The sequence below is a fragment of the Glycine soja genome, chromosome 7, assembly GCF_004193775.1.
Source record: "Glycine soja cultivar W05 chromosome 7, ASM419377v2, whole genome shotgun sequence".
NCBI lineage: Eukaryota > Viridiplantae > Streptophyta > Magnoliopsida > Fabales > Fabaceae > Glycine > Glycine soja.
The window spans coordinates 10,770,055-10,795,157 of record NC_041008.1 but is presented as its reverse complement, the minus strand read 5'-3'; the positions used below and the strand labels follow the sequence as shown (position 1 = coordinate 10,795,157).

Sequence of the window (25,103 nt, the reverse complement as noted above, 5' to 3'; positions counted from 1 at the left end):
AAGCAAACAATTGTTGTTCAAGAGACAATGAGTCTCTTGATTTGTAAGGATCTCTGAACACAAGGGAAGGGTATCCCTGTGTGGTTCAGAATTTGTAAAAGGAATTTACAAGTTAGTGGAAATCTCAAGTGGGTTACTTGAGGACTGGACGTAGGCACAGAGCGTGGCCGAACCAGTATAAAACTGAGTTTGCATTTCTCTCTTCCCTAAACTTCTTTAATTTATTGCATGTTATTTTTGCTTTGCTTATTTTAAAGAAGTATCAAATTCTTCACTTCGTTCATATTAAGTTTGCATATTCTATTTCAAGAGAGAATTAAAATTTGATTAGGGAAAATTTTTTAAACTTAATTCACCCCCTCTTAAGTCAATATTTACTATTCAAATAAGCATATGACTACATAACCCTAAATCCTAAACCCTAAACACTAACCCTAAACATCTACAAAATGTATAAATAGGAATAACATATGACTACTAACATTTTGGTCAGATCTTCATTCCATTACTAAACCACACAAATTCATCACAATATAATTAATAGGCTAAATATTTATCTAAAGTATCTGCTACACATTTAGTTTAGGTATCTCAATGAAATTCTCCATAACTACTTATAGCATAAGGAATTAAAAAGGTAAAAAGATTGACATTTCTTTAAAGTCATTTGGCTTAAGGTATTCACTTATTCAAACATGCGACAACACCATGGTATCCATTGAAGTAAAAAGTAATACAAACTAACCAAATTTCAAAGCAATATCAACTTGTTCAAAGAATTCAAACATAATACAATAGAAACCAAACTTTTGAGCATAATGAAATTTCAAAGCAATATCAACTTGTTCAAAGAATTAGAGGATAATTTTAAAGTTATTTGAATATTCATTTGTATTCTACTTCACCCTAAACCCTCAACAATAACCCTAAACCCTAATAAAAAACATTTTTAAAAAATTAAATACCTATTTTACATTTTTTTAATTAAAAAAGGGTCTTACGGATCAAGTTGATCCATATGAGTCTTAACGGATCAACTTCATCCGTAAGACTCATACGGATCTTGATCCGTATGAGACTAACGGATCAAGTTGATCCTTAAACCTCATACAGATCAACTAGATTTGTATGCACAAACCTAATTCCTACTTGATCCGAATGCATAAACCTATTTTCTACTTCTAATGCGAATCAACTACATCCGTATGAAAGACAAAACCAGGAGTAGAAGTGACAACCATTAACAGCGAAAAGAAGCTTACCTCGACGGTGGAATAGCCCGTTCAATGCACTTCCTCAATGCCGACACCCAATGGAGGAGAAGAAGCTCCAAAGGCCAACGAAAATGACATGGCGACACAAACGCAGAGAAGAAGAATAGCGGCGACGCAAATGGAGGTTGAGCTTCGTGTACGAAAAGCATGAATGGTGGATGGGTGCACCAAAATCTTTTAAATTAAAGCCATGGATATTTTTGACCTTTCAAATTAAATACTGGGCGCATCAATAATATTGCTGGATGCACCTGGCATCACCCTCAAAGTGGGCAAAGCCTAGGGTCTCATGCATCCGATCCAAGGACTTAACACTATCACATAAGATCATTTGGCATCTTCTTCCTGCAGTATAATGTTGAAATTGTGAAATTCTGCTGGGGGTAAAAAAAAAAAAAAAAGATAGGTGCACAGAGAAAACGCCATATCATTTTCACTTTACCCGTTTCCCATTTCTCATTTCCAACACCCAAAGCAACCTTCTTTTCACTCAAATCTCACGCATTCTGTGTACCAATTTCAGCTTCCCTGTGATGACACTTCTTCATTCCTTGCCCACCATGGCCAACTTCTCTTCCAACCAGATTCGCTTTCTCCTCAGCACCTTGAACGAAGTCAACTTTGACTCCATTTTCCATCAACTCTCTCAGGTCATTCTTTCATTTCCCTCTCTTCTTCCTCCTCCTCCTCAAAACCCCTATCTTCTTTTTCCGCACAATTTTTCTGGGTTTCTCTCGAATTTCGTGTTCGTGCTGTGTGATTGATAAAGTCTCTTTCTTTCTCATGTGGGGTTGCGGAAAATATCCTTTGACGGAATCGAATTTTAAATTGACTTCACCTGCTTGTGTGTGTGTGTGTGTGTCTGTTGAATGCTTTAATTTTGCGACCGTGGTGTGCGTTTGCTGAATATACTGTGTGCGGAAATGATTTTGTGGATTTGTGTAATTGGACGTGTTTAGGGTTTATAATACGACACGTTTGACTATTATTTGTGTATGCCATTTCTATGCTATTATTTTCTGAATGCTTTATAGACTTGCATCTTTGTTTATCTTCTGTCTCTTTTTGCATTTTGCTCTCCTGTGAATTACCCTAATTTGTGGAATAATAGGCAGAAGTTAGTCTTGGCAGACCTTAGTAGATTGCTTTGGGGTGCTCTTTAATTTTTAATTAATTCATATTTGGAACCTTCTCTGAATTGTCAGAATGATTGGATTGGTTATTGACGTGTAATTTCTTCCGCTGACAGTTTGCGGAATTTGGAACTACTGGGTGCATTTTGCTGCTTCAAACTTGCTTGGATCACTATGGCTATGCCAGAAGAGATATGAAAGACATCCAGCATGAGCCAATTCTTGGGGCAGTCATTAAGTACCTCTTGGACAAACCAAACTTCAGCACAGTGTTTTCTGAGTCGATGAAGAATATAGAAATTAATGAAAGTTTTTTAGAAAGTTTTTGCAATGGATTGCCGTTATCTTTATTGGAAAAAATTATCATCAGTCTTGCTTTATCTGATTCTGAGAATCCCGATGTCAGGCTGTGTGGTAAGTATGAAGTTAATTTCTTGTTTCAGTTCTTTCTCATTGTTTTTCCTACATGCATTTATTTTACTTGAAAAATATTGTTTTGTAAAGCTAATTTCATGGCCATCTGTGTGTATTATAAATTTGACTGGAAATGTTGCTCATGTATAGGCAAATTTTTTTGCATGGCTCGGATTGAGGAATTGTGTGCCAACCCTGGTTCTCTGAGTTTCCATGAGCAAATGCACAATGTTATCATGTTCCTAAAGCAGTCTGAGGGTTTTTCCAAGCATGTGGATTCCTTTATGCAGATATTGTCACTTGTGCAGTTCAAAGACACGCCACCTTTTGTCTTGACTCCATTGCTTCCTGATGAGATGCATGAGGCTGATTTTTTAAGGTGGTAACTTATTTAGATATCCTTTTTGAATTGTATGGTGACTGTGATACAGTTGTGGACAAAAAGTCATGGTAATCATAGATCACTTACTGATTACCATTTTATTAAGTTAAACTACTCATCATTCTGTCAATAATATTGAAAACATATTTGATTTAACGACTGAAATAAATGGTTAACACGAAACCTTTTGATCATTAATTTAAATTTAAAATGTTGGTAAAATAAAACTGACATCCACTTTTGAATATAATTGTATGTTTGTTTTATATTATTAACTATTAATAATATTTAATTCAATCATGAGATTATGATGTTGCTATATCTGCAATTTATGTTCAATCACATGCCTGCTTAGTAGCTTTCCCTGTCTCTTTACAGGAATATGGAGTTGTTCCATGACAGTGGAGAAAATGATTTTGATGCTATTTTGGCAGACATACAGAAGGAAATGAACATGGGTGATATCGTGAAGGAACTAGGCTATGGATGCACGGTTGATGTCTCACAGTGCAAGGAAATATTTTCACTCTTTTTACCTTTAACTGAAAATACACTCTCTAAATTACTTGGTGCAATTGCTTGCACCCGTACTGGGCTGGAGGACAGCCAAAACACATACTTAACTTTTCGTGCAGCCCATGGATACAATGTGTCTGAGTTGCCACCACTGAACTCTTGGAATATTGATGTCTTGATTGATACACTTATGCATCTTGTGAGTTTTCTTCAACAAAACTTAAAATTCCATCTTGTTATAAGCTTGTATTCCAGTTATTAGGATAAATGAAGTAAATGATCAAATGCTTTCGTTTTTCTGTGCTTTCTGGTACAGGCACCTCATACTAATTGGGTACGCGTTATTGAAAGCCTTGATCATGAAGGGTTTTTTCTTCCTAGTGAAGAAGCGTTCTCTTTTCTCATGTCTGTATATAAACATGCCTGTAAGGTATAATATTTGAACTTTACATATGCTTTTTCTGGAGCTTAATTGATCTACGTGCAAACTCTGGCATAAAATTCTGAATGTATGAAAATGATCCTTGCAGGAACCATTTCCTCTCCATGCCATCTGTGGGTCCATCTGGAAGAATACTGAGGGTCAGCTGTCTTTCCTTAAATATGCTGTATCAGCACCACCGGAAATTTTTACCTTTGCACACTCGGGAAGGCAGCTGGTATGATGATCTGTTTGCACATTGGCTGTTTCTTGTTCCCATCTCAAAATTTTTATGACAATAAATTGCTGTGCAGGCATATGTTGATGCAATTAATGGCCACAAGCTTCAAAATGGACATGCAAATCATGCATGGCTGTGTCTTGATCTTTTAGATGTCCTCTGCCAGCTAGCTGAGAAGGGTCATGCCAGTATTGTTCGATTAATCTTTGATTATCCCCTTAAACACTGTCCTGAAGTCTTGCTTCTTGGGCTGGCACATATTAATGTACAATTTAATAGATTCATATTTGCTGGTTCTCCACAGTAGCCCATTTTATGTCTTCTCTTGATATGAAGTTTGCATTGTTGTTCTTGCAGACTGCCTACAACCTCTTGCAGCAGGAAGTATCTCTGATTGTTTTTCCCATGATTTTAAAAAGTGCTGTAGGCAGTGGGATGATTCTTCACCTTTGGCATGTTAATCCCAATCTGGTATTGAGAGGGTTTATTGATTCTCAAAACAATGATGCAGGCAGTATTGTAAGAATTGTTGAAATCTGCCAGGAGCTAAAGGTTGTAAAGTGTGTATTTTTCATTTTGGATGTTTTCTTGATAGATAGATTTCATGATTTTTCTTTGAATCTAAATTTTGTTAAAATAAGCTGTTCTAACTTTCCTTGGGCCCCTTTAGTTACTTTGCAATAAGCTTTTAAGTTTGTTATCATGAATGCTAATCTCTTGTCTTTGTTATTGTTTTTTGCCTTTTTTAACTCGTTTTATTTGTTTTACAGATTCTATCATCTGTGGTGGAAATTATTCCCTATTATTATAGTATAAGGTTAGCAGCTGTTGCATCAAGAAAAGAATTTCTTGACCTTGAGAAGTGGTTGAGTAGCAACTTAACTACATACAAGGAAGCCTTTTTTGAGGTAATAATGCCTTCTCTCATGCCTTGATTTTAAATTTTTTAAAGACAGTAGTATTACAGATTTATGCAGTCTTTTGGCCTTGTGTATTTTTAGTTGTACTCTGAATCTATTGTAGCAGAAAAGTGGCTGACATTGTTAGGCTTATTCTGCAGGAGTGCCTCAAGTTCTTAAAGGATACCCATTTTGGTGGATCGCAGAACCTTTCTGGCAAATCATTTCATCAGTCTGGTGCTGTTCTGAGTCTATATGCCGAGGCAACTGCTACCATCTTGAAGGTCATACTTCAATCATTTGCTTTCTCTGCCTGTCCTAGCCTCATTTGATTTTCATTTTTTACTGTGGGATCTGACCTTTTCTGATTACAGGTTCTTAAATCTCATACTGACTTGGTTGCTTCTAGACAACTTTCTGAGGAGTTGGAGAGGCTTCATATATCTATGATAGATACAAATCCAAGGCTTCAGAATGGTGGGACAGCTGATTCATCTACTTCTGATGGATATGCGGATGACATTGAAGCTGAAGCAAACTCTTACTTCCATCAAATGTTTTCTGATCAGTTAACCATTAATGCAATGGTACAGATGCTTACACGATTCAAGGAATCTTCAGTGAAGAGGTGATGTTTTTTAAAATTTTCATCTGGCGAATCCATTACTGTAAATAACATTGTAGTGTTGTATTATTTTTTAAGCTCTAATAAACAAAAAAAAACTTAACTTTTTGTTGATGTAATAGGCAGTACCCTTTGTATCGAAGTTTTTTATGCTCACTCTATCTGTTAATGCTCCTTAGTTCTTACCTTAGTGAACATAAATTTAAACTTTCACGGTCAAATTCATATCTGTATGTTCTTGTCCCTTGTTTGCAAATTCTGTCAATGGCATCTAATGTATTTTTATTGCTACAACTTTAGATACTAGATATAGAACTATCTACTTTTTATATTTTTGCAAATCATTCATTAAAAAAATACAGTAATGTTTGATCCTTGAACCTGTTGAAGATCACAATTGTTAATCAATTTCTTTAAGTTTTCAACTTAATGTTATATATGATTGGACCAACTAAAATTCTATCATGTGGGCTGTAACAGATCTGTATATTCTTGTCCCATTGTAGTTTGTTACCACTGTGCTTGAGTTGAAAACGTGCACAAATTCTTTATAATAAGAAAGTTGATTCTTACTATGTGGGTTCATTTTTAATTGTATATATTATTATATTTAATATTAAAGGAAACTTTAATTGGGAGTTTTACAAGAATTATATATTGTTAAGGAAAAGGTGTGTAGGGAATGTTTATATGATCTCTTTTTTTGATATCCTTTGTTTCCAAATAATGTAATTATTGTTTGGTCTATGGTTAAGTGCTAAAATTGCGTCAATGTTGGTGTGAGTTAACAGGGAGAAATCAATTTTTGAATGCATGATTGCAAACTTGTTTGAGGAGTATAGATTTTTCCCAAAGTATCCTGAAAGACAACTCAAAATTGCTGCAGTTCTCTTTGGTAAGTTTGCTTTTGACATTGCAGATGGGTTTAAGTTCTTTTTATGATCACCAATGTATTTGGGTTTGTGATAATGTTTCAACTAGGCAACTGTTGATCGGAATTGGTAAATTGCAATTTATGGAAAATGTTTTGAATGGAAGGTTATGTTCGTATGTGTTCATCTTGTAATCATTTTAAACTTTGGGATTGAATCTATGTTGAGCTTGAACAAGAAATAACCGAATTTGATTATGAGCCATGCCTTTTTGAGCTTGATTTAGATTTGGAGATTTTCTAAAATTTTTAAGTAATTTAAGATGTTGGACTTTGAGTAATGAGTGAATGACTACTAATGAATCATGTCATTTAATTAGTAATATTAAATATCTGCATAACTTAATTTGTTATAAGGAATGTAGAAAATAAATTATATATAATTGCGCAAACTTGAGCTTAATACCATTGAGTATCAAATTGAGCCTTTTACCAAGCCTAGTGGAGCTCACCCATATTCATCCTTTTGAAATACTTCATTCCTGCACTGCTACTGTTTGACATTGCCTTCACTTATTTATTGAGGTGTTTTTATTAAACATATCTTCTTTGTAATTATTAGTGGCATACATTGAACTGAGGTGAAATATTATATGCATAAGGCAGCATAACTGCATTTAGATGATAATGTGTTTTAGTAATTCTGTTTGCATGTAAGTAAACATCTCTTGCATGTAGTGTGTACAAATTAAGAGGACTTCTTTATCATACTGGTGTGTATTATTAAACTTGATGTTTTTGAGCTTGCACACTGCTTGCTTTAGCTAACGTTATCTTTGCACAATTTTGGAATTATATGCATATTCTCTAAGACCTTTTTTTGAACCATTTTACAATGCTTTTTTTTTACATGTTTCAGGTTCTGTGATCAAGCATCAGCTTGTAACTCATCTATCTTTGGGGATTGCTCTTCGTTATGTTCTTGATGCATTGCGCAAGCCTGCAGATTCTAAAGTTTGTGTTGTTTTGAAGAATGAATTTCTTTCAAGTTTTCATTCAATATCAGGGTTGACCTTGCTTTCATATGTTACAGATGTTTTTGTTTGGAAGTCTGGCATTGGAGCAGTTTGTGGATCGTCTTATTGAGTGGCCTCAGTATTGCAATCATATTCTTCAAATTTCCCATTTGCGCAGTACACATTCAGAAATAGTTGCTTTCATTGAGCAGGCTCTTGCCAGGATTTCCTCTGGTCATTCAGATGTTGATGGGGCGAGTCATGCTTCTGTTATTAGTAACCATCATTCTGCACAGGCTTCATTAGGGCATGTAGAGGTAAAAGTAAATTCTTTTTTCCCTTTGTATTTTCTTTTCTAACTTATGGCTCAATATAAGATTTTGATTTTAATTTTACGCTTGAAGCTGTTGTGTTGTTTGATGTTAAATGAGTTCTGCCACCCATGACCCACCTTCAGTATATATTTTTTCTAATACTTACAATTTACAAACCATTAATTGTAAACATTTTATACTATCTTTGTTTTCTTATATATTCCTACTGCTATCTGAAACTCTCATTAAACTAACCTGGTTGTTGTGCAGACTGTTCTTTTTGTTTTTTTTTTTGGTTATTAACTCATCTGTTCTTTAGCTTGAGCATTAGGTAAGATTGGTGTGAGCTTTCTAAGTAAATTTGTATATCCATTATGTGTTTTTAATAAGATTAGATGTTGAGAGTATTACGTATTTCCTTCAGTAACTGATGTTTTCATTTGATTAGATATTGAGTATTGTGTATTTCATTCAGTGTGTAACTGGGTAACCGGAAAACTGTTTTATAATCTCGTTTATATTATAGGCTATGCTGCTTCTCTGAATAATAGTAATTTGCTGAACCTATGGCTGGAAGGTCAGCTACATAACTTTGAGGTGTTTTTGTTTCCCATTTACATGTGACTATATTATGATAGGTTGTTAATGATTATTCTGTGGGACCTATTGCAGTGGTATTTTTTCTGTGCTAATTGTAGGGAAAGAAACCTGTTATTAATAGATAAAGGTCATAGCAGAATAACAAGATTATGTTCCTCTTTATAATAGATAAGTTATTTGCTTATCCTTTCACTTCCTGTCTATTTATCTGTTTAAGGTAACATATTTGTTCATGCTGTATCCTTGTAGCAGCTCAGTGGCTCTAGCGTCATACAACCTGGGCAACAACATTTGTCAATGCAGCTTCAACAACGACGTGAAAATCCGTTGGATGATCGTCTCAAAGCTTCTGTTGGTTCATCTACGGATGTAAAACCATTGTTATCTTCTCTAGGGCAATCTTCAGTACTAACACCTACTGATGCTTCTAGTACCAATAAGGTATTATACTTCTTTATTGTTTTAAAAACATGACGTGAATGATGTGCCTCTCTCTCTCTCTCCCTCTCCCTCTCCCGTTGCCTCTCCCTCTTGTAGTCTTGTGTATTCTTGCTTTTATTGTGTTGGAGACATACATGGGTAGCTGAGAAGGCTACTCTACAGTTCAGTTAAAGAAGCTGTTAGTTTCAACTGTAACTCTTTGCTGTTGGTTGTTGCATACTCAGTGATTTTCATGTAGTCTCTATTGAACTGCAAAATTTGTATGTGATTTTCTCAAAGAATACACTCTGGTTTATACTAATTCAATTTCTCTGCTTCTCATGCTTTATTGTATTGCTATTGCTCATGCTCATTATTTTATACTGGGACTTAATTCTGTTGCTATAATTGCAGTTACATAGCACAGTCAGCACGTCATCAATGCTATCTTCGTCTTCTCCTGGTTTTGTTCGTCCTTCCCGTGGAACTACTTCTGCCAGTATATTTCTGTTACTCTTGAACAGTTTCTCTTGATTAGCATAAAGGCATTAGCCTTTATTTTTGCTTTCATTTTGTGAATACATGTCGTGCTCCTTTGAACTGTGCATCTGATGTAGGGTTTGGATCTGCCTTGAACATTGAAACTTTGGTTGCTGCTGCTGAGAAAAGAGAAATTCCTATTGAGGTGATCTAGCCTTTTACAATAAATTGATCGGTTTGGCTGCTTTCTTGAGTTTTGTTAATGGATTTGTTCAGTTGTTTAGATTCTCAATGATTTTACATATCTGCTTGCTTACAAATGGTTTTGGAGTGTTTCATGTTTTTCCTGGTCCCTGTTTTACTTTAATTTCTTATACAAATCTAAATTTAGATTTCATTTACTTGCTGTAATTTAACCTTCATTTTTATGCTGTTAACAGGCTCCAGGGTCAGAGGTTCAGGACAAGATATTATTTATAATTAATAATGTTTCTGCTGCTAATATTGAAGCTAAAGCAAAAGAGTTCACTGAAATTTTGAAAGAGCAGTACTATCCTTGGTTTGCACAGTATATGGTTATGAAAAGGTTAGATTGATTCAAAAGTTATGTATCATGTAATTGCTTAAAAAATTTGCATCCATGTAGATATGAGCAAGGGTATGTATACTGAAGTGTAGCAACAGCAGGGAAGTTTAAATGGACCGTTGGGGTAAATGGAGAAATAAAAAGCATAGGGCACTTAAAACAGATTTTAGAAACTCTGAAATTTGGTTTTGGATCTGTTCTAAGTCCTACTTTACTTTGTTAACCAGAGTATAATTAGGGTATAAAATCACATGTAGTATTCTTGCATCATGGATTATGTTGAGTTCAGTGTACTTTCAGTGTATAATTAGGGTATATTTTGCCATTTCTCTCAGTGAATTTTAAGTGTACTAAATTTGCCATGCAAAATATACTGAACCAAGAGTTAACTGATTTGTTGACTCAGCTTAAACATGGAAATAATGAGAGTATTAGATGAAAGAAACAACTCATTGTTAATATTTTGCCATTTCTCTCTCTAGAGTGAATTTTAAGAAAGAACTGAATGTTAGAAGTTGAGAGAGAACAGGAAGTCATTAAAACTGTGATCTGAAGGGAGTTGCTTGGGGAATTAAAGAGGGAGGAAGCTTTTGTTTTACTAGGTTTTCATTTGTATATAATAAATCCTTTTTTTTCTTTCAATTCCCTCTGTATCCTACAACACAGCTGCTATATTTATCCCTATCAAATTGATACCTCCACTTTCTTCCACTTATACCAATTGATACTTATTTCTAGAGCGAGCATTGAGCCAAATTTCCATGACTTGTACCTGAAATTCCTGGATAAAGTTAATTCAAAGGCTTTGAACAAAGAGATTGTCCAGGCAACTTATGAAAATTGCAAGGTTTGAGCCTTGTTACTGTTCCCTGCTTGATTGAAGTGAAGATGTGTCAAAATTTTGAAATAACTGTTTGCATATTCTTCAGGTTCTTTTAGGATCTGAGCTCATAAAATCAAGTTCAGAGGAACGTTCTTTGCTTAAAAATTTGGGGAGCTGGCTTGGAAAGTTAACAATTGGCCGGAATCAGGTTTTGAGAGCTCGTGAAATAGACCCAAAGTCTTTGATTATGGAGGTATTTTCCAAATTAAATATATTTCAGGAGCAGATGGCATTTCAAGTGATCATTTGCTCATTGAATTGTTTTCCATGTTGCAGGCATATGAGAAGGGGCTAATGATTGCTGTTATTCCATTTACGTCAAAGGTATATTTATGATGTGATTATTTGTTTCATTGGTGTTATTCAATAGCATGCTACATTATCATTCAATTTTGTTTTATAGGTCCTTGAACCATGCCAAAGCAGTCTTGCATATCAACCTCCTAATCCTTGGACTATGGGCATTTTGGGATTGCTTGCTGAGATTTATTCAATGCCAAACTTGAAAATGAACCTCAAATTTGACATAGAGGTCAGTTTTTTTGTTTGCTTGCTGGAGTGTCTTTGGCATAATTTTGTCTCATCGATTTATTTATTGTGTAATCTTTGTGCTATACAGGTTTTATTCAAAAATCTGTGTGTTGATATTTATTTATTGTGTAATCTTTGTGCTATACAGGTTTTATTCAAAAATCTGTGTGTTGATATGAAGGATGTCACACCAACTTCTCTCCTGAAGGATAGAAAAAGAGAAATTGAAGGAAATCCTGATTTCTCTAATAAAGATGTTGGGGCATCTCAATCACAAATAATTACTGATATAAAATCTGGCCTTGTACCTCCGGTAAATCAAGTGGAATTACCACTTGAAGTCACCAATCCATCCAACACAGGGGCTCATCCACATATACTGTCTCAGGTTTGTTCTTACATTCTTTTGGGCTTTTTTGATGATCCCCTTTTTTTGTTAAATTATAAATTGTAAATTATTTATTGGAATATTTCTGGGTGGATAGTATGGTGGTCCTCTTCATATTTCCTCGGGAGCATTGATGGAAGATGAAAAGGTTACACCTCTGGGATTGTCTGATCAACTTCCCTCTGCTCAAGGACTGTTACAAGCAAATCCTGCCCCAGCACCTTTTTCTATTAGCCAGGTTTGGATCTCAAAACTTGTTTCCTCTCTTTGATGGACCAATTTTAGCTTAGTTGCATACTACTTTTAAGCATAACCAATTACTACTTCTTGTGTTTATAGCTTCCAACACAGATACCTAATATTGGGACTCACGTTATTATCAATCAAAAGCTCAGTGGTTTTGGGCTGCAAATGCATTTTCAGAGGTATGGTGCTCACTTTAATGTTCTGCTTGTTTTTTGAATCTATATGTCTGAGTTACTATTTCCTATTTTTATTTTTTTTACAGAGCGGTACCCATTGCAATGGACAGAGCTATCAAAGAGATAGTGTCTAGTATTGTGCAGCGTAGTGTTTCCATAGCAACACAAACAACCAAGGAGCTTGTTTTAAAGGTTTACATATCAGTGAAGCCTTGCTGTTAAATGCTTGGTTATTTGTATTTCCTATTTTAATCTTTGCTACAGTGGACATGTCTAGGATGTTATGGTTTATAAAGTCACATTTTTTAATCTTGTCTATATCGTTTTTACTGCTTGATTAATTGTGTTAATCTAGAAATGACTGTTGTAGTCTTGTTTTAACTGGATGACTTCAACTGGCAAAGCTTGTACCCAGTTTGTTTTGCTTGATTTTAATTTATGTAATTAATTTGTAGGACTATGCCATGGAATCTGATGAGACACGCATATTAAATGCGGCACACTTGATGGTTGCTAGTCTGGCTGGAAGTTTGGCTCATGTTACGTGCAAAGTAATGCCTTTAATAAATTCTTTTAGGATTATATACTTTTAGGCTCGGTTTTGTTTTATTTTCTTTTCCCTAATGTATCATCTCTTCTAGGAACCATTACGGGCATCAATATCTGGTCAACTGAGGACTTCACTTCAGAACTTAAATATTGCTAATGAAATTTTGGAACAAGCTGTGCAACTTGTCACCAATGATAATCTTGATCTAGGCTGTGCAGTCATTGAACAGGCTGCTACTGACAAGGTTAGTAGCTAAATTTGTTTGTGGTTATAGCTATTTGTGGCAGTGGGGAAAATGAGTTTTTGTTGCTTCTTTTATTTGGTAATATAACAATAACAATTAATTTTATTAGCTTATTTTAGATGTTTCTGTTGTTTTAATTACTGTAGTGTATAGTACTGGTATATGTGAACTATCAATTGGTCACCTCTGTAAAATTTTTGCGTTTGTAAGAATGAGTATCTATCAAATTGTATCCTTTCTTGTATGTGATTATTTGATTACTTTGTGAAACACTTTCTGCTTGGGAAAGTGAAAGTGCATCCATAGGTCACAATTTATTTTGACCTTCTCTTGTTTAAATGTATTAAAGTGCACTAAACTAAAAAGAATTGCAAGGCTGCTAAATTAAGAATATGAATAGTAAACAAAAAGAGGCACAATATCAATGTACATTGTGTAGGTTATGGATTTCTTTTGATATGTACTATTTGCTATTTGGGTCTATCTATAAGGTAGTTTAAATCCACTATTGAAGGAAATATAGTATTTTTTAGGTTTAATTCTTCTATAATTCTGATAATACATCCTATTTATGTGTTTTTTAATTTTATATTTGCATATTATATTTGGTGTAACCTTGGAGTTTTGTTCAATGACTGGTGGCTACAAATGCCGTTTCTCTTCTGATTATAAATTTACAGTGATAAACATTGGTTGTTAATAATACAAGTTTTTCTTAGTAAGTCTTGATTTGTTTAATCCGATATTAACTAGCTTGTTGTCATTGATGCCATATACTATTTTATAGGCAATAAACACCATCGATACAGAGATTGGTCAACAACTCTCTTTGAGAAGGAAGCATCGAGAAGGTATGGGTTCTACATTTTTTGATGCAAATTTGTATCCACAAGGTTCTATGGGTGGTGTTCCAGAGCCTCTTCGCCCCAAGCCTGGTCAGTTGTCTCTCTCACAACAACGTGTCTATGAGGTATGCATTTGTCTTTTGTTAAATGTTTGGTGGGATTTATCACTAAGAAGAGCACTACAGAGTTTAATTTCTGTTCATTTATATTTAGGACTTCGTTCGGCTTCCCTGGCAAAACCAGTCTAGCCAGAGCTCACATTCTATGTCTGCTGGTGTCGCTGTTCAATCTGGCAATACTGGTCTTACTGGCACTAATGGTTCTGTATCAGGGCAGATTAACCCTGGATACCCTGTGACCACAGGGTATGAAGGAGTATCTAGACCATTAGATGATATGACAGAATCTAATTTGGCTCCACATTTTAGGTCCCCACTTTTTGTTCCCTATGCCTATGTCTTTGTCGGTCTATAATTATAATTTTATTCACAATCTGCATTTAATGTTTCAGTGCTTCCTCGATTAACATTAGAGCAGCTGATAGTGTTTCCCAGCACAGTATGGAGAAAGACTCTGTTGCCTCATTTCCTTCGGCTGCTTCCACCCCTGAATTGCATGCAGTGGATTCTTCTGAAGTGAAAGTGAGAATTTTACATGAACATCATTATTGCTCTTGCTTCTACTTTGTCATGATTGGTGTCTAAATGTGTTTCTTAATTATGGCAAGGAATCTGGAACTTCTCCACAGCCACTAGTTACATCAGGTGCTGTGGAGCGCCTTGGAAGTAGTTTTTTGGAGCCTTCTCTCACAACAAGAGATGCCCTAGATAAATTCCAAATTGTTGCGCAAAAGGTTGTTATGGATCTTTAGATTCTTGTGATATTAATCTGTGTATCCCATTGTAGAAGGTTATTGACAGCCTTTATGCTATTGGTTTCAGTTGGAAGCTATGGTCAGCAATGATTCCAGGGATGGAGAAATACAGGTATAATGCTGTGGTTCACACTTTTTCAAATTATACAGTCTTTACTGTTATGCCTAATATGAATTGTTATTACTTCTATTGTTTTTTTACCTCAGTAATTTTTTTCCACATGTTTTAATATCTGTTTTGGGTTCTTATGTTTAGGGTGTCATTTCTGAGGTTCCTGAGATCATACTTAGATGTGTTAGTCGAGATGAGGCAGCTTTAGCTGTGGCTCAAAAGGTGCACTTTCTTCTGCTGGGAATTTTATGATTCATAAATTTTACTGAATGTCTAATGCCATATGTATTATCATAAATTGGATTACTTCAGTAGTTTTATACTTATCGGCTATCCTATGTTTGATACCACTTTCAATTGAAGGGATTGACAATTAATAATTTTTTAAACAGGTTTTCAGGGGTTTGTATGATAATGCATCAAACAATATTCATGTCTCTGCTCATCTTGCTATCCTGACTGCCATTCGTGATGTTTGCAAGCTTGCTGTCAAGGAGCTTACTAGTTGGGTATGTTTCGTTTAACTGACAAAAGTCACATATTCTGTATACTTGAAGTTTTTTTTAATAAAATTGCATATTCGGAAAAAAATTATTCATTCTCATTCCTTAAATTTGATGGTTTAGGTGTATCTTCTGTTTTCAGATAAATAACAAAATATTTCAAGATGAGAAACAGTTAATGATTGTTACTCTTTCCTTTGGTTTTTTATACAAGAAACAAAAAACTAATTCATCAAAACCAATGAAAGTAGTTAATAAATTTTAATTAATAATGTCAATTTTAATTTTTATTCACAATATAGCCATAGAATTAATTGTTTTAGTAGTGATTATGGTTAATGACACTACACATAATCAAGAGATAATTTTTTCTACCAATGAATGGCTTGTATTGTTAATAGGCCTATGAATGCATCCACTTGTATGGGAAAGAGTTAGTGCCTCATTAGTAGATTTCCAAATAAATTAAGGATATAAAAGGAAATTAGCAATTAATATATCTAAAAGTGGGTTATTTTTCTTATAATTAGGCCAAAAAGATGCATTCATTTTTCTCTTATACAAAGGACTGGAGGGAGTACCATCTAGAAACATTGATGCGTTAGTTATATTATGGATATGATCAATCAATGAGCAAATATAACCAGCTAACAACTAATATTCGAACAGTAACATTTGCTCGTGATTTGTTTATAAGTTGTGTATTGCGTACTCCTTGCAGGTAATTTACTCGGAAGAAGAAAGGAAATATAACAAAGAAATTACTGTTGGCCTCATCCGTAGTGAATTGCTAAATCTTACTGAGTACAATGTTCATATGGCCAAACTTATTGATGGAGGAAGGAACAGTATGTCCAAAGAAGATATCTTTTATGATTATACCTTTTTTATATTATATTATATTATAATTATAGTGAAACAACTTCTCTGGATGAATGTGCAGAGGCTGCAACCGAATTTTCCATTTCCCTTCTTCAAACCCTGGTTGTCGAGGAACCTAAAGTTATTTCAGAACTTCACAATCTTGTTGATGCTTTGGCAAAGGTTTGTATTTGTACTTGAGTCTCTGCATTCCTTACCGTGCCTTCAATTCCTTACAATAATTTTATTTTTCAGCTTGCTACAAAGCCTGGATGCCCTGAGTCATTACCACAGCTTCTTGACATGATCAAGAATCCTGGTGCTCTATCTTCTAGTAATGCTGGAAAGGAGGATAAGGCAAGACAATCAAGAGACAATAAGGTCATAAGAAAAATGTGGTTCAGCTACCACTTCTGTTCATGCTAATTTTGTCTTCTGATTTGTTATCCGTGATTGTTTTTGGTTTTTCTGAAATCTGAATTTTTTTGTCACCTAAAAAAAACAGGGTTCTGGTCTGTTACCTGCAAACAGGGAAGAGTTCAACAGCGTCGATTCTATTGAACCAGATCCTGCTGGGTTCCGGGAGCAGGTATCCTGAACTTGAAATTGATTATAAGTTTGAATTTTGTTGTATTGCTTGTTGAGATAATCTGGAATTGTTGCTAAATAATTGGAGTCATAAAAGAAAACATTGAATATATTTGCAAGATATGGCTATTGTAAGAATAATCTTGTTCTGAATGCCAAGAATATGTCCATATAGTTTCAGAATGATACTTGAAATTTAATAGTTTTTTTCTTTATTGCTTGCCTTTTATTTTTCCTTTGTTTAGCAAAGGGATATTAGTGTAACTTTCTTCTTTAATTATCTCTATGTTGGACCAGAGACTAAATTTGAACTCCTAATGATTACTTATTATGCACATATTGTAGGTTTCCATGTTGTTTACAGAATGGTATAGGATATGTGAACTTCCTGGTGGCTATGATACAGCTTCTACCCACTTTACATTACAATTGCATCAGAATGGGCTGCTTAAGGGGGATGATCTTACAGATCGCTTTTTCCGACTATTGATGGTGGCATTTCTTTCTTTATGCTGGTTACTCTTTTTCACTGATGATCAGGATGGTCAATTTAACCTCTTTCATTGATTTTTTCCCCCAGGAACTAGCTGTTGCACATTGCTTATCCACTGAGATGATTAATTCTGGGTCACTACAGTCTCAACCGCTGCAGACAATGTCATTTCTTGCAATTGATATTTATGCAAAGCTTGTCTTCTCAATCTTGAAGGTTGTCAGCTGTATATCTTTTCATTTCTCTTATTTTCTTTTGGGTAGCTTTAGCATCTTAGCTGTTTGGTTGGTTGTTGGAACAGGGATCAAACAAACTCTTTCTTCTTTCCAAGGTGTGTAATAAACTAAAGTTTGAATGCATTCTCTCTGTCTCTCTCTCTCTCTCTCTTGCTATTTTTTTTGACAGCTTCTTTTGTGCTTTATTAATTATATTGTTGAGGTCTAATATTTCCCATTGCTTTATGACAGATTCTGGCAGTTACTGTCAGATTCATTATAAAAGATGCAGAGGAGAAGAAGGCCTCTTTTAATCCAAGGCCACTTTTCAGATTATTCATCAACTGGCTTCTAGATCTTGGTTCACTTGAGCCTGTTACTGATGGTGCAAATCTTCAGGTGTTTGTCACTTTCATTTACTTCTGCAATAGTATTTTATTTGTTTAAATTTTGGGTACAAAAGTGGGTTCAACTTGTTAATATGCAATAACATTGTTAATACTTGTTTTGTGAGTTTGAAATTGTTGAATTTTGTCAGTACTCAGTAGATGATTTTATGATTGACCAGTAATCACCTGGTGATTAGGCTGGTTTTTTTTGGCAATGCATTTCAGTCCAGTACCCAACAAGTTAATATTACAGGCATGCGTGTTTGACTAATACCACTTCATATTTGCAGATTTTAACTGCTTTTGCCAATGCATTTCATGCTTTGCAGCCCCTCAAAGTTCCTGCATTCAGGTTAGGATTTTCTACATGTGATTCATAGTTGGCTGTATTGTGGTTTAGTTTAACAAAAATGTTATTTGATTATAATGTAGACTTGTTAAGTGTTTATATGTTATGTTATCATGGAATTGCTGATGTTGCTGGATTCATTTAGAATTCGAATTCCTATTTGTCGAAAGATGAAAATATTGTTGTTAGAGATCATTTACTTCTAGTTTACTTTGTCAGATCTTTCCTTGCTAAATCCATGCATCTTTTTGCTTGATGTCCTTGTAGAGATACCTTAGTTAGAGTTCTTCTTTAGCATGCTTTCAGGAGGTTTCAGTTAAGGTTATGGTGGCTCTTATCTAGGAATTGTAATAATAGAATTTGAAACTTTTGCATTTATGTTGTGGTGCACAATGATAATTTGACAACACATTCTCTTTCTACCTAGATGTGAGAAATACAAAATGCAGTACTTTGTTACCTGTATATGTATACTAAAGTCCATAAAGTATTTTGTTTTCACTGGCTTTGCATATATACTACTATATTGGAATGATTATGTATGTTAATTGTCCTGATGCTAAATTTATCATTGTTTGGGGTAAGTATCTTTTATTAAGTTTATTTGATTATTTTTGTCTTTAATAAATTGAACCTAATGGCTCTCTTTTAACGATTCTTTGTCTGTGAAGTCTACAAATCACTTTTTATCTTGTATATCCATTTTTAATACTTGTTTTGTTTGATATTGTTTTATAAACTCGGTTCCTTTGTGGAAATGTTTCTTCAGTTTTGCATGGCTTGAGTTGATTAGTCACAGGAGCTTCATGCCTAAAATGTTGACTGGTAATGGTCAAAAAGGTTGGCCTTATATCCAAAGGTTGCTTGTAGATCTGTTCCAATTTATGGAGCCTTTTCTGAGGCATGCTGAACTTGGAGAACCGGTTTGTCTATATCTCGGTCTCAATTATTTGCTTCCAACTGGGTCTATGCACAATAATGCTTCTTACATCTACATTTTTTTTAAAATCTTTTTATGACCAGGTTCGTGTCCTCTATAAAGGAACACTTAGGGTGCTCTTAGTGCTACTTCATGACTTCCCTGAGTTTCTATGTGACTATCACTTTACCTTTTGTGATGTTATTCCTCCAAGTTGCATACAGATGAGGAATATCATTCTAAGTGCATTTCCACGTAGTATGAGGCTGCCAGATCCATCTACTCCTAATCTGAAGGTCTTATAATCTCATACTTTTATCGTTTTGTTATGGTTAAGGAGCATTAAGTTGGCGTAGTTGATATGACTGCCTTGTGCTTCTTTATGCAGATTGATTTGCTTCAAGAAATAACCCAATCGCCTCGCATTCTTTCGGAGGTTGATGCAGCACTCAAAGCAAAGCAGATGAAGGTTGATGTAGATGAATACCTTAAGGTCTGTTGCAATCCCTCTTAGAATTGGTTTTTGTTATTAATTGATGGTTTGTTATTATAATTCAGTAGAATGGATTATGTTTGTTGCTTGTCTATCACTTGTGAATTCATTTTGCTGAAGATTTTCTTCCTTTCATTTCTTAAACTGTTCACTCCAATCTATTTTGTTCTCTACATATTGTCTTGCTTAGCTTATTTATTTCTATGTTCATTTTTCTTGCTGTTTTATTTACAAGTGTTCAATCAAATTTCTGCAGACAAGGCAACAGAGTTCGCCGTTTTTATCTGAACTGAAGGATAAGCTGCTTCTCTCACCCAATGAAGCAGCTTCTGCTGGGACTCGATATAATGTGCCGTTAATTAACTCACTTGTGCTATATGTTGGAATGCAGGTACTTTAAATTGGAAACTTTTAATATTTGCCTCTGCATTAATGCCTGTTAGAGCATAATACTATAAATCTTGATTGACTGGAGCATATTTATATCCTTTCGTCTTTTTCATTTTTTTAATATGTAGACTTGTGTCACAATGCAGTTATCTAAATAATGCATAAAAAATTTGTTTTTTAGTGTTTATATTAGTAAATGTGTCATGAACCAACAACTTCTTCCATTAGGAGAATGATTAAACATTGAAGATTTGTGTTGAGTTTATGTCTAGTTTCCATTCTTCAAGAGTAATTTCTTACTGCAGTTTATAAGCTTGTGAAAACCACAGGAAATGAGAGAAAATACTGGAAAGCATATGATGGATCCGAGATCTTATAAAGAAAAAAGATGGATCCGAGAAAGAAAAAGCTACTAGAAAATAGAGAAGTTCTGATGTATGAAATATTGAAATTGTGATTTTATTCCGTTGTTTAAAAAAACACAACAGAAAGATATTTATACAAGCTATTTGTAACTGGTAATTACCAGTTTAGACTAGAAGGCTAACACAAATTAGTAACTGAATTGTGATTAACTATAAGTTGCAGCTGTAACTAGTTACATAACAAATTTTTATGTTTTGGTATAGGCAATCCATCAGCTTCAGGGACGAACTCCCCATACTCAAACATCAGCAAATGCTTTCCCCTTAGCCGTATTTTCTGTTGGTGCTGCATTGGATATTTTCCAGACCCTAATTGTGGACTTGGATACTGAAGGGCGCTACCTTTTCCTAAATGCTATTGCCAACCAACTGCGTTATCCTAATACTAATACACACTACTTTTCCTTCATCCTTCTGTACTTGTTTGCTGAATCAAACCAGGTACATCTAAACTTGTGGCATGTTTTTTTATTTAGTTCAATCTAACAAATTCTAGTCAAACCTGTTTTGTGCTTCTGATCTTGTGTTTCCAATTATGTTTTATATGGTCTGGATAGCATATATTTAATTGGATATTCTTGTTTTGACATAGCAGGAAGTTATCCAAGAACAAATTACTAGAGTCTTGTTAGAACGCCTAATTGTTAACCGTCCTCATCCCTGGGGTCTCCTCATTACTTTTATTGAGCTGATCAAGGTACATTCTTTATTTTGCTCGTGTAATTTTCTCTTTTTGATACAGATTATGGGTATCCTTCACAGGTTATTAACCAAATCTCTTTTCTTTTCTCTCTGCAATTTTTCTTTTTGTTTGCCAGAATCCTAGGTACAATTTCTGGAACCGGAGTTTCATAAGATGTGCACCGGAGATTGAAAAACTTTTTGAATCAGTGTCAAGATCTTGTGGAGGTCCAAAACCAGTGGATGATAGCATGGTTTCGGGTTGGGTCTGATTTCCCGTAGTCTTTTGTGGTTGTTAGTCCTGTGTAGGTTAGCCAACCATGTTAGTTAGGACTATTTATACTGTTGTTAATCTAGCAGTGTTGTTTTTACATTGTAAATTATGTTTTAGTGAAACTCTCTTCTTTCAGATGTTATGACCATGTACTTGTTTATATTGCAGCATGAGTCTTAATTCCAGATCATGCGTACTTGTTTCTATAGGTTTCAATAAGACATCCTCATATAAACGGATAAAAGAAACTGAGGGCTAAAGAGTATTTGTTAGGGGAAGCGTTTGCTATAAATAAGCTCGTTAGTAAAATATCTAAAAAAGGTTCAGTATGGGATGCGTATGTGTTATTATAGAGCGAAATAGAACACAATAAGGCAAAATTGGATTGGACAATTCAGTTAAAAGTTAAAATTCCAACAGAAGAAAACTTGCTACATTCTGTTCTTTCCTGTATTACTATATACTACTAGACTTTTCATCGGATGCAGATAATATAATAATACGACATCACGGCAACTGATATTAAATTGGATGACTACTGATAGTGAATCTACTATGACTACAGATATTTCTAACTGAAAAAGGCCCAAAGTTTATACCTGCTTTATTGCAAAATCTAAACCTTTTACCATGGCCGGAGACCAAGTTAAAAGTTCAAAATATAAGTGAAAACCCAGAAGAGAAAAATCTAACTCACGAAGAACATTATTCAACCCAATTTGTTAACTGGAGAAGCAACAGTTACTATTCACAAAAAGGTCGAAGAAGCTGTAACAGTTTCCCTCGTCCTCCAACCCTTGAGAGTAGCATCATCAGTTTCTTTGCTAAAAGCTAATTTTCACACATAAAAATTGCCCAATGTGGTTTGTCGTTTGTGTCATGGACCAACCAAGGGAAAATGACCATCACTCTTTTCAGCATCACCATTTGATCATATGTAAACTCTAACCAACGATTTTCTACACAATGAGCAACAACGCTCTAGTTGGAAGGTAGTAAACAAGGGACAATCTGTGCGTTAATGCTGCATGGATTTAACATAATGGTAGGCGTGAACCCCAAGAAATTTCTGAAGGGGAACGAGTCTTAGAAGTTTGAATCTGTTGAAATCTTTTCATTGCTGATCGCCTCAACTTAAGCTTTTGCTTCTCTGCCTTTTCCCTCACTAGGCATATTTTCTTCTGGGTCCTGGCTGAAGCCTTAAATTGTTTTCTCTCCAGCTCATTCTGCAATCACGAGAGGAATGATTAATGAAAAAAAAGGTACAATGAAGACATGCATTTTGCTCAATGTGGCATACAGTGACATAGTCCTTATCAAAATCATGCCATTGACTAACAAAAAACTAACAATACTAACAACAAATATTTGTCAATAATAATAAAAAAGCATGCCATGGACTTTGTTCTCCAGAGTTATAAAAAAAACAGGTCAAAACATATGAGAAAAGATTGTTAAACTCAGGTTCTTGCTGCTTATGATCATCATGCGAAACTTGCAACTTTTTACCGGTTACCAAGAGTTCAAGTTTGCATTATGTTTAACCTTCACAGCATTTGAGGGGTGATGTACACGTCCAATGTAAAGTAAGCGGTTTAATCTTGTAAAATCAGTGGAGGCTTGTGCTTTTCCCTCTATCTTCTCTAAGGATATAACTTATGTTCAATATACATATACAAATATCATATAGATGGAATAAGCTTACATGCCTCTATTGCTTGTGCTTTGTTCTTCTATCTTCTCAAAGGGTATAACTTATGTTCAGTATACATATTTAAATATCATTTAGATGGAATAAGCTTACATGCCTGAATTTTATCCATCTTGTCCATAGCTTTTCTTGTTTGCTGCAATTCCCAATCATTTAAAGCGTTTTCCTTCCTTCTCAACCTAATAACAGATTTATCATAAAAACTTGCCTTGTTAGTGCCTCAAATCTCAATCACAATCACACACAAACAGAAATTAGAGGTTTGAGAGTTTTCTGCTTTGTTCTCACTCACTTGAGTATAAGTTCAACATGCTTGGCCTTCTTACGTGCATCTCTTTCAGCTTCCTGTTTCCTCCTTCTGATATCATCCAAAAACTCATCATAAGGTCCCATCAGTCTTGTGCGTTCATAGCCTCCAAATTTTGGGGGTTTGCATGTGCAGGAAATGCAGCTCTGGCCTTGGAAAACAGAACTGTCTTCTCTAACACAGGGTAATGTTATGTTGTGAAGTTCATGTTCTTGAGCTGCAAGGTAGGTGCTGCATATTGCTGAGAGTCTCGAGTCTTCTTCTTCTGGGCTTCCACTTTGCCCCGAATGAACAGATTCTGATCAAAACATTAGATTAGGCATTATGAGTAGTATTCAGTGAGTATTTACAAAATTGATTTTGAATACAATTAATTTTGTAAAGTGGATTTAAGTTAAAATTGATTTTGAAGTAATATAATTGATGTTTTATTTTTTATATTTTTAAAAGTTAGTTGTAAAACTTAGTATGAATTTTTTATCTAAAGAAAAATTTATTTGAAGTTGTTTCAATTCAATCAATTTTGGACTTAAAATTAATTTTTAGATGTAGAACCAAACATGTTATAAAGTATTTCAACACGTGAATTTAGATTATGCAAAGTGAATCCAAACATGCTATAGAAAGTAGATATCTACCAGCTGGTAGACATGAGGTGACATAACAAACCTGTAAGATGGATAGAGGATTTGCAGAACTTATTGGAATGTTCCAACCATTCATCAATATCTGAGAGGCAAGTGGACGAGTTATTGTTGTTGTCAACATTGCAGGCAGATAGTGGAGAACTCAGTGGCATGGTATGTTCCAAACATGCTATACGAACCTGGTCTCTTGGAGTGGAGAACTCAGTGGCATGGTGTGAGTAGTTTGTTGTGTATGAATAACGGGAGTGGCTGCAAATAGTGGAGGGAGATTCTTCCAGAGCAGTCATGAGGGAACTCATGCTCCATGCAGAGTTTTTGAAGCTTCTTGCTAAACAAGAAGAAGAAGAATCAGATTTGGACATGTTGGCTTCCTTGTGTTGCGACGTGTGTGTGTTTGCTTTGTTTCCTACATTGCCAATTCAAAATAGTTTCTGTCGTGCCTCTATAAACGAGTTTAGTTTACATGACTTCAAATGTTTTAGGAAGTAGAGTGTACATAAATGTGGTTATTTAATTATTATTTTGTAAATGGATTGAATAAGATGGTGTTTGGAGCAATACTTGGTATAATTCTTAGGATGGTGATGCCAAGTATGATTATTGTCTATATCGTAGAAATTCTTTACAATCAATGCATAAATTTTAAATTATTAATGTAGTTAATTTAATATGAAAGTATCAAATAAAATAGTAGTTCTAATTAGACATGGCATGACTTTGACGGGTAATACTCAAGTTGATCGGGTATGAGTTCGGGTTCAAGTTTTTCTCGATAATCAAAAGTCGGGTACAAATACGAGTATGAGATTACTAGATC

The 25,103-nt window shown here is 34.7% G+C and overlaps 1 protein-coding gene across 2 annotated transcripts; it reads left to right on the top strand.

Annotated features, from left to right (window-relative positions):
• Window positions 1-1,667: 1,667 nt before the first annotated feature.
• On the top strand, window positions 1,668-21,806 carry LOC114418729 (CCR4-NOT transcription complex subunit 1-like). 2 transcript variants are annotated; one of them, XM_028384210.1, is made up of 51 exons: window positions 1,668-1,924; window positions 2,524-2,821; window positions 2,972-3,200; window positions 3,582-3,918; window positions 4,036-4,149; window positions 4,250-4,378; window positions 4,455-4,646; window positions 4,739-4,933; window positions 5,152-5,289; window positions 5,442-5,564; window positions 5,655-5,908; window positions 6,697-6,800; window positions 7,696-7,790; window positions 7,870-8,109; window positions 8,956-9,147; window positions 9,541-9,625; window positions 9,744-9,811; window positions 10,047-10,192; window positions 10,931-11,039; window positions 11,122-11,268; window positions 11,352-11,399; window positions 11,479-11,607; window positions 11,755-11,994; window positions 12,092-12,232; window positions 12,334-12,419; window positions 12,503-12,608; window positions 12,872-12,967; window positions 13,058-13,210; window positions 13,998-14,180; window positions 14,269-14,483; window positions 14,567-14,696; window positions 14,783-14,908; window positions 14,997-15,041; window positions 15,186-15,263; window positions 15,434-15,550; window positions 16,266-16,392; window positions 16,488-16,588; window positions 16,661-16,786; window positions 16,911-16,994; window positions 17,339-17,485; window positions 17,574-17,702; window positions 17,788-17,817; window positions 17,954-18,100; window positions 18,381-18,442; window positions 19,209-19,362; window positions 19,463-19,654; window positions 19,747-19,851; window positions 20,108-20,242; window positions 20,871-21,107; window positions 21,262-21,363; window positions 21,485-21,806. In XM_028384210.1, the coding sequence occupies exons 1-51, from the start codon at window positions 1,808-1,810 to the stop codon at window positions 21,617-21,619; spliced, it is 7,218 nt and encodes a 2,405-aa protein (XP_028240011.1). In that variant the 5' UTR covers window positions 1,668-1,807; the 3' UTR covers window positions 21,620-21,806. The 2 variants fall into 2 exon arrangements, with proteins under 2 accessions (XP_028240011.1, XP_028240012.1); XM_028384211.1 differs by having other exon boundaries at window positions 1,669-1,924; window positions 8,959-9,147.
• The last annotated feature ends 3,297 nt before the right edge of the window (window positions 21,807-25,103 follow it).